The sequence below is a fragment of the Stigmatopora nigra genome, chromosome 22 (assembly GCF_051989575.1).
Source record: "Stigmatopora nigra isolate UIUO_SnigA chromosome 22, RoL_Snig_1.1, whole genome shotgun sequence".
Taxonomy (NCBI): Eukaryota; Metazoa; Chordata; class Actinopteri; order Syngnathiformes; family Syngnathidae; genus Stigmatopora; species Stigmatopora nigra.
The window spans coordinates 545,091-554,930 of NC_135529.1; the positions used below are offsets into that span (position 1 = coordinate 545,091).

A 9,840-nucleotide genomic window follows, 5' to 3' on the forward strand; every position below is an offset into this window, starting at 1 on the left:
TACGACATTGTTACTATAAATAAATTCAAAATTTTCGAGGTTTTACGATAGCAATTGAAGGCATCATTAGACCACTCCCACTTCCGTTAAGAACCGCAATCCGGGAGGACAAAAACAATCCGCTACTCAGCGACATTGAGTCCGAAAATTCTGGTCTAAATCTTCGGGGTTCTGGACGAGATGTCCACTCCCGAGCGGGTGGATTCAAATTGAAACATGGCCGAACATAGGTAACCTGTTCTCCATTCCATTGAATATCACGATTTCGAGAAAAATATGCATTTTTTTAAGGAAAGGGAAAAACAACAAATAGTCTCCAAATTTCTGTAATATTCATTTGAAATGTATCATAAAACAAAGTCAACTCAAGGCTTGATGTGTAGGAAAGATCTATCTACCTTCAAGTCGAATATATTTTGGTTTTCAATGACAAACTGTATAAAAGACTAATTTATAACTGTGATTAGCACCTATTTTGTTCAACAGTTCGCAAGTCTTCTGTCGTATTGACATCGCATTTACAGTAAGGATTGTTGATTACCTTTTGTTAATACGTAGAACATTTTAGTCCAATAATTTAAATATTACGTAGAAATCACTTGACTCACAACCTGCCTCTTAATAGATAAAAAACACGAAATAAAAATGAATTCAATCTGACCAATTTTAAGTAAATTAGAAACCACCAAACGACCGAATCAGCCAAACTAAATCAATATAGATATAATAAGTCCCTTTATCAAATACATCAAACTCAAACTTTGGCGGATTTAATAATTACGGTGTGGTGGAAGTGCCTAGTGACGTCATGACATATTTCCTTCAAGGTAGAGAACAGAAATCAGTGGCGTCGTATGTTCTTTTTGATTATTTAAAGAATGACGTTTATTGTTAATATGGAATCTTTACATTCAATTCAATTGCAATTCGATCGAGAGGGAGTTGAAATGCACTGTCGGAAACGCTCGACTTGGATTCGGCGGTGACGCCTTCCTCTTTTTTTTCTCTGTCCTTCCTTTTTGCCGTAAAACCCGAAGTAAGAGGGCAACGAAGATTGAAGCGCAGCTGGCTTGACTCACTTGACCGCAGTGGTCTGATGGAGAGGCCGGTGAGGCTGCGACTGTTTTCCGAGCTGCGTATCCGCAACGTCGGCTACGAGGTCAGCCTGTGCCAGTCCTTGCTCACCTGGAAGAGGAGAACCTCCAGCCCGGTGTACCACCCATTCAGACCCAGTAAGACCCCTGCCGAACCGAAACGACTAAGCGAGCACCATTGTTGTCCCTCTTTGTCTCTCAGTTCACATTTCTTAACGTTCTGGCGTGGATAACAACAAGACGATTGATGCACATTTGTGTCGCACAAAATATAGCTTAATTGCCATTTGTAGATGTTACGTGTTTGGATATTTAATTCGTATTATACCAGGAGTCTCAAATGTGTTTTTTTTTTTTACCAACTTCCGCTTACGTAACTAGCCACGTGCTACTAACAGCAAAAACATCTCGAAAATGCATACCTGGCAACTTATACGTTTTCCCGTATTTTATAGGTTTTTTTTATCATTTCAAATTGTGTACTCTGTATAACAACTTTAGTACGGGATTTTTGAAAAGTAAGTTTTCTGTAAAACTGATCTCGTTTTACCAATTTCGGCTCGAATCCCGATCGTCTAGGTCACTGGTAGCAGATGAAAATGTCATCGTCGACTGCTAATATTGTCATGCTTAAAGGATGATGTGTTCATGCATTCCCCATTCACACGTGGCCCTTTTCGCTATATAAATATAGCGCGTTGGCAAGCAATGTACCCAGACAGTCAAGCAATTTTCAATAAAAACCTTGCTCAAAATGTAAATGAATAAAAGCAAAAATATACTTGGTTTGTATCCCTCAATAACACTAAGGTGCTTATTTTTTGTTAAAGATGTTTTCAAGAAAATAGTATTTAACTCAAATATTGGACATCTAGTGCCATCAATGGCTGTCATTGGGTTACATCGGACTCTCAAACAAAACCAAAAAAATCTTAATGAAAGGGTGACTTCTCCACTCGATAAAAGTTTTAACTGGCCACAGCCACGTCGCCATGACGACAGCCTGAAAAAGTCCAACTGGTTTGTGAATTTTTAATGTTTGCTCACTTCATACCTGCTGAGTTTTCATATTAGATTACGCTACAGCAACACGTCTAATATTACTTTTATATTAACAAGGAAAAACATGGAATGTTTTGTTTTTAAATTGTTAATCTGTAGAAAGAGGTAAGAAATAGTCTTTAAAAGTTTGCCTTCATTTTATCGAACTTATATTTTGACAAAAGTTTCTTTCCTAAATAATAATCAACATTAAAGTTGTGCCACTTGGCCCTTTTATTTAACATATTTTTTCCGCAATCAGGAAATAGAGGAAGTTGTGACTTCATGTGTGAGCAATGTGGGTCTATTCCCAGGAAATGAAGTCTGTTGTGTGAATTTTTCAGGTGTGTGTCAAAGCGTGTGTGTGTCAGAGATCATCAGCGTGCAAGAAGAGGAAGAGGAGAAGATCAGCAGGGACGATGGCAGCTGGAAGAAGATCCGAGAGAGAACAAACAAACAATGCAGCCATTCTTTCACAGGTGCCCATCAAAAACCTTTAATGACTTGCTCCACCCACAATAGACATGGCATTATTTTTCATCAACTAGTTGGATTTATCTTTTATTTACACACCATCTTTGAATATATATCATCAAAAAAATCAGACAAGACTGTTCAGAAATAATTAATTAGCCCGAATATAGGACAGTGTTTTTTTGCTTGCATTAAAATACGACTGAAAAAGTGTCAGTCGTCTTACATTCGGGGCCATTCTGGACAAAAAAGTGACATCTAGCTAAACTCATTGAATTTTTTATTGTTTTTTTTTTTTCATCTTAGTGTCGTACGTGGAGAGGTGTCGGCAACACCGCTGGCGGTGTGCTGAAGTCACCTTCACGTGTCCACAGGCGGTGTTGTGCCGCCGCTGGGTGAGCACCATCACAGAGCAGCTGGCAGCCATTAGTATGTAAAGCAAAACACACATGTGCTTGTCAGGTGAAAGATATCGCGCGTCATGTGCTCTTGTTATGCTGCAGGTTGCAGACCCACACATCTTCTAGTGTACATCAACCCGTATGGCGGCAAACGTCAGGCTAAACGCATCTACCAACAGAAGGTGGCGCCGCTCTTTGCCCTGGCTGGCATCGGCACACACGTCATGGGTATGCTAGTGCTATCTATCAAGTACCGTATTTGTTTGAGTATAACGCGCAAAATTTTGTACCAAAAAATTGAAACAAAGTTCAGGTGCGTGTTGTACATGAATCCCGGTGAAACACTGCCTTCCACTGAGGAAAAAGTCCCATTGACAGCCATTTTAATGGGAGACGTACCACCTGTCTTTGTCCGCCAGATAGAGCATGAGAGCCTGTTCTATTGGCCGGTGCTCACACTTAAAAAAAATAACTCAGGAAAAATGGAATAAATTGTTGGTGAGTCTAATGATGATGAATCAGACTTTGAAAAATTGTAAATATTATGATGATGAATATGTTGATGAGTTTGTTTTACCAGGTTTCCGTACCATATATTGTGAATAAATGTTTTGTGATGGCGATGTGAGCTGAGAAAATGTGGAAAAAAAGGATACCAATTTTCAGTCACAAATTATGGGTGTGTGTTATACACGTGCGCATTATACTCGAATAGATACAGTACATTTGCACTGCGGGGCTTGGTCCTAGTCATCCACAGATGTGTTACTATAGTTACAGAGTATGCCAACCACGCTCGGGACCACTTGCGGGAAGAGGCGGAGCTCAACAAATACGACGGGTGAGTGTGCCAACGCCACAATCGTTTGAGCTCATTGCCCCGCGTTAACAAACGACGTTATCCCCTCCACCCCCAGCGTGGTGTGCGTAGGTGGCGACGGCATGTTCAGCGAGATGGTCCACGGCTTGGTGTGGAGGACACAAAACGACGCAGGCGTAGACGTCAACGCTCCTGAGGAAACGCTCGTCGCCAGCCCGCTGCGAATCGGAATTATACCGGCAGGTCATGGCTGTTTTTCCATATTACTAAATTGATGTCTTTTTATCTGCATGTTTGTTTTTTTTAGTTTGCTTTTTTTTTTCCTGGCAGACATTTTTATTTTATAGTCTAGCACAGACATTGGCAAACTATGGCCCTCGGGCCACATCCGGCTCGCCGACGTCCAAATATATATTTTTTCTTTCCCAAGCTCTGTCCCCTCTTATTTTTTTTTTCGTGTTTTACAGCTCTATCTTTTTTTAAATTACATTTTCATATTTCTTAATACATTCCTTTTTACTTTACTTTGTACTTTTTACTTTAATGATGAGTGATGAGTATGATAATACTTTAGTCCTTTTTTTCTGTTTATGTTTCAAATGTACTGTTAACGGATGCACTTTTTTATATGTATCGTATCTTGTGCTGACCTGGCCTATCTGTCAAATTTTTAAAGTCAATGTGGCCCCCGGGCCCAAAAGCTTGCCCACCCCTGGTCTAGCACTACTATTGACTCATTGTCCCTTGACAAAGATGTTCGTCAAAGCTTAGTGGCACTACTACCGCGTCATTCTCCTATTTAAATTTTTCCTTTAAATCCTACAGGTTCCACAGACTGCATCTGCTTTGCCACAGTCGGCACCAATGACCCCGTGACCTCTGCCCTGCACATCATCCTTGGTCAGTCAGTCGCCACGTTTCGAGCAGGACAACCAGAACCTAGACAATCGAACTGACTAATGACTTGTACAGGCGACAGCCAACCGATGGACGTCTGCTCGGTGCACCACGACGACACCTTTCTGCGCTACTCGGTGTCGCTGCTGGGCTACGGCTTCTATGGCGACGTGTTGACGGACAGCGAGAGAAAGCGTTGGATGGGCCCCGCTCGATACAATCTGGCCGGCCTCAAGATGTTCCTCACGCACCATCACTACGAAGGCACCGTGTCCTACCTGCCGGCCGGTAGCGGCGTCGGGGCGCCCAGGGACACCTCCAGGTGTCGATCTGGGTAAGGATTATTTCAGATTATTTATTCAGATTATGTTAGAAATAGGGTTGGAAGACAAATATTTGATGTAGCTGGTTTTAGTTCATTTTGGATTCAATCATAGTGTCGGGTGTTAAATTAGCATCCAAATCCGGGGTTGGGATTTTTAAGATTTGAAAATTAATGTGCCTTAAAATAATGACTAGAACTATATTTTTGTTTTCTTTCGCAGGTGTTTAGTATGTCGGGACAATAAGAAAGTTTTGTTGGAGAGGGCCAGTAGCTATGAAGTGGACTCCGACGTCGACAGCGGTAGGTTTGGTGTTGCTGACTCAAAAACACTCACTAGAAATCATTTTTATATGTTTTATTTTTAATTGTTGCTAAGAACGTTTGTGTTTGGGGAGGAAGTGGAGAGGGCACTGTGGTTTGAGCTTGGTATTGGATTCTATCACATGATCTGATCCAGTAGTTGTGTATGTCGTGCTTTTAGGCTGCTGTAAATTACACCATTAGGCATACTCGTTGGCTAAGTGGAACTAGTACTTCTCTTTAGAATTTTACTCATAGTTAATGGAGTATCGTGTAAAATTTGTAAAGAAAGCATTTCTTGGAGTATCAGCAGGGTTCACCATAGTATAAAAAATGTTTGCCATTTTTTGCATTACAGTTTTCATCGCAGTCTCTCTTCTCTGTTATTAATTAATGCTCTTATTCATTATTATTATTATTTTTTTAAATATTGGTATTGGCGAAAATGAGCTTGGAAAAAAATCGTCTCCTTCCAGAAAGTGCGAACATATCAAAGGATGAGTTCAAATTTCATTCAAACATGGCAGTTTAAGCGGACAAGGTTTTCACAGTTGAATCTGTGAGGGGAAACACACCAAAAGTCTGATTCCTATACAGAAAACGACACGGGCGATGTGGACGGCTGGCGGACAATTCGCGGCAAGTTCCTGGCCATCAACGCGGCCAGCATGAGTTGTGCGTGCCCCCGCAGTCCCAAAGGCCTGTCGCCCGCCGCCCACCTGGCCGACGGCACCGCCGACCTCATCCTGGTGCGTAAATGCTCCCGCTTCAACTTTTTGCGACACCTCCTGCGCCACACCAGCAAGGATGACCAGGTGAGTGCCCAAAACGTCCTCTAGAAATCGGTCGCTACTGGCGTCCAACCTCACATGCATCTCCGTCCATCCACCCCCAGTTTGACCTGTCCTTCGTGGAAGTTTTCCGGGTGCGGCGCTTCTGTTTCACGCCACGACACTGCCTCAGCGACTCAGAGCTGGAACTGGACCCGCCGGACGGGAAGCGTCAAATCTTCAGCCAGATCTGTCGCGATCACCCGGCCTGCAGTTGCGCGCCCGCCTTTAGCAGCTGGAACTGCGACGGCGAGATCCTCCCGCACACGGCCATCGATGTCAGGTTATTATCGCCTCTGAATTTTAGAGATTTTTACTTTACCTGGAAAGTTTTTTAAACTCCAGATTTGTACTTTCAAACTTCAATTTATTTGACTATTCTGACAGGTCAGACTAGACTTTATTTAATCTTGAAAGAACTTTATTTATTTTACAATACCAAATTTGTTAGACTTGTTTTTTCAATCTTTGAATCCAAAAATCCAGGAAGGAAATCTAAATCTTTAACTTTATAATACCTGTTTATATAAATAACAGGGAAAGCTTTTTATTATTTAACCTCTTACATTACTTCCATAAATTTTACCCAAATGTTTTTCCATAATTTGTACTATACACATTTTAACAGTGGATTCTTGAAGAGTAACGACTCTCTAACTCAAGAACAGTAAAAAATATTGTATTTTTTAAAGGCCTTTTAGTTAAAAACAATCATTTTAGCTAAAGAAGAGATCACTGTGTATCAAATGATCTTAATTCATTATATTGTGTTTTTTATTTATTCATTTATTTTAAATTCTACTCCCTCACATGATGCTCCATCACCCCTGCACACACGTGCCCTCTGACATCATCTCTTGTGATTTTCCAGAGTGCATTGCCAGCTGATCAAACTCTTTGCCCGTGGCATCGAAGAGGCGCCCATGTTCGACGAGCTGGCCTCGGGTCGCTCTGCATAGACTGACCGCTTCGGACAGACTGACGCTGCCTTTTCCTCTTGGATTCGGGTGGTTCCGATCAGATTCTGTTCTCAAGGGTAGCTGGATGTGTTTTTGCAAAACAAACAGAAAGGTAATGTGCAAACGGAGACGGCAGCCTTAGGTTGACGCCCCAAGTTTAGTCGAGTTTAAATTAGGAGAAACATTATGCTGCGCTCATGCCGGCCGCAATTTTTTTTCCTGTCGCGTGATTGGTTCTCGTATTATTAATTGTGGCTATGGAATTAAGAGAACAAAAAAATGAGCCGGGAAAGTCCCACTATTAGATTAATATGGCAATATTACGAGATTGAAGTCAATCGTCAACATATTACGAGAATTAAGGCATACATTCTAATATTCAGAGATTAAAGTAAATCTATTGTGAGAATTAAATCATACCTTTCCATATTGCGAGATTAAAGTTGTAGTTTTATATTATGTGAATTAGATGTCGTTTGGTTTTATAGACTGAGACTTTTGGCAATGTATCAAAAGAAAATTACTTTGAGTAAAATGTAGTTTTAAGTCATTTTTGGACAAGCGTTTTAAATTGACTGAAGTAAAATAGTACTTATTTTTCCGTTATGTGCACCAAATATTTTGGCGAACTTAAATTTTGGCGTGAATGCAAAACAAGGATTTAGCAAAGCGCTTTGTGGACGAAAATGACGACAAGGATAACATTCATTTAATAAATAATGTAATTTGGCAGCATGCCGCCTTAAATATGAAAGAAATGATAGAGACCACTGTCCAAATTCAATCAAGTCCACATTTGTCTAGTTCTGCGCTACAAGTAGCGTTCAGTCTTTTTGCATGTAAAGTATAATAGCTGCTAGTTTTATCCCTAGCGTAAATTTTCATCATGTTTAGTCGGCTCTAAATTTGGAGTCCAGTTAGGTATGACTGTTGAGTCTAATCATGAAAGCTTTGCTAGAATCTAGTATGAATAACAAGTGCAAATTAAGTCTAGTCTGCTCAATGTCGTCGTTTAGTTAAGTCTGAGTTTGGATATTTCAGGGCTCTCCAAAGACGTTTTTATTTCTTCATTTATTTAGTCTTAAAATATTTTTCTTTATTTTCTCAGCTGCGTTTTCTTATTTTTTGCATCATTTACTGTTTTAAAGAAAAGTCCGGCATGGAGAATTTAAGAAAATGTTTCTTTAAATGTAATTTATTAGAGATTGTTACGCGAAAGTGACCATCATTCCTTTAAAGGTAAAACTATGATGCTGTTTTATGTCGGGAAATAGGAAAAAACATTAAGACCTCATTTCAAAAATTCATGCTTAAAAAGGAGAATTATATTTTCTTGAGACAATATTTTCTTTTAGATTTTTTTTCTTTTAAATCTAGCTCTTCAAATATGTTAGAATCTGTTACATAATTACAATCAATTGCTGAACTTTTGACTCTCATTGAGGTTACTGTAAAGTTTGTATTATTTTCAAATGTTTGGCTGCTTATAGTTACAATGTTGTTTCTGCCGTGAAATAGTTTAAGAGAAAATATCTATATTATGACTTAAAATGCTTCAATTTGTTAGTGTCTGTTACAAAATCTACTACTCAAAACCTAATCGAACTTTGATTCTAGTCGGATTTGAGATGTTGTCTTGTTGAACTCCGACCTTGTTCTTGGTGGCTCTCTTAAAGTTAGCAGGCGCCCCGGTGGACTAGTGGTTTGCATGTTGGCCTCGCAGCTCTCAAATCCAGGCTGCTTTTCCGGTGTGGAATTTGCATGTTGGTGGATTTTATCTGGGTATTCCGGTTTCCTCCCAAATTCCAAAAACATGCATGGTAGGCTGATTGGACACTCTAAATTTACCCTAGGTATGAGTGTGAGTGTGAATGGTTGTTTGTCTCCTTGTGCCCTGCGATTGGCTGTCCACCAATGCAGGGTGTACCCCGCCTCTAGCCTGGTGTCAGCTGGGATAGGCTCCAGCACCCCCCGAAACCCCCTAAAAGTTAGCTATTATACGAATGAGGTTGGAAGTTCTCCAATGAACTCTTCTGTAGATGCCACTAATGTAGCGCTTTTCATTATTAGTTTCTTTGTGTACTTATTAGTCTAGGATTTTTTTTCCATCTCTTCTGACCTGAGCTGGGCTCAAGATGAAGATGAGAAGTAGCAGCAAAACTGTTAGCATTCCACTCTTTGTGTTTTTGTGTCCTTATGTCTTAGCGGCCAATGGACACTTCCGAGGTTTCACGCAATGTCTACTTTAGCTTGAATTGTTACAATGGCATCCTCGCTGGCGTTGACCACACTTTGCATGCTGATTAGTTATAGTTACCATGCTAGTTACTGGGCTTCTATGCAAGTTCTTGACGTCCATACACCATCTGCCAGTTGGAACCTCACCTAGAAAAAAAATCAAATAAATATAGTATTTCAAAGTTCATTTCAGTTCCTAAAGCATTTTCATTCATTCATTTTTTGAACTGCTTATCATCAGTTGGTCTCAGGGGTGTTGGAGCCCTTGGTCTTTTTAATTTAACAAAAGCCTTGCTATAATTGTTTTATTTTTTAACAAATAGCCTTATTTTATAAGAAAAGCCTTAATATAGATGGTCATATTTTTAAATGAAAAATAGCCTGACTATACATGGTCGTTTTTCCTACAAAAAAAGCCTCTTTTTTTAATGGAAAAAAAGACCCTGCTATAATCTCTTTTT

At 40.0% G+C, this 9,840-nt stretch overlaps 1 protein-coding gene across 1 annotated transcript; it reads left to right on the top strand.

The window, feature by feature from the left end:
• The first annotated feature begins 93 nt into the window (after positions 1 to 93).
• LOC144215852 (ceramide kinase-like) lies at positions 94 to 9,566 on the top strand. The gene is made up of 13 exons (XM_077745027.1): positions 94 to 230; positions 1,038 to 1,232; positions 2,480 to 2,614; positions 2,916 to 3,038; positions 3,113 to 3,238; positions 3,785 to 3,851; positions 3,928 to 4,073; positions 4,656 to 4,730; positions 4,803 to 5,061; positions 5,273 to 5,352; positions 5,950 to 6,167; positions 6,248 to 6,465; positions 7,054 to 9,566. Exons 2-13 carry the CDS (start codon positions 1,097 to 1,099, stop codon positions 7,139 to 7,141), a joined length of 1,671 nt encoding a protein of 556 aa, XP_077601153.1. The 5' UTR covers positions 94 to 230; positions 1,038 to 1,096; the 3' UTR covers positions 7,142 to 9,566.
• The last annotated feature ends 274 nt before the right edge of the window (positions 9,567 to 9,840 follow it).

What these genes read in the sequence shown, in the direction of transcription:
- LOC144215852 (XM_077745027.1), top strand. Translation starts at nt 1,097, where the DNA reads ATGGAGAGGCCGGTGAGGCTGCGACTGTTTTCCGAGCTGCGTATCCGC. An exon ending in GTACCACCCATTCAGACCCA is followed by an intron (nt 1,233 to 2,479) that starts GTAAGACCCCTG and finishes TGAATTTTTCAG; the next exon opens with GTGTGTGTCAAAGCGTGTGT. An exon ending in AGAGCAGCTGGCAGCCATTA is followed by an intron (nt 3,039 to 3,112) that starts GTATGTAAAGCA and finishes GTTATGCTGCAG; the next exon opens with GTTGCAGACCCACACATCTT.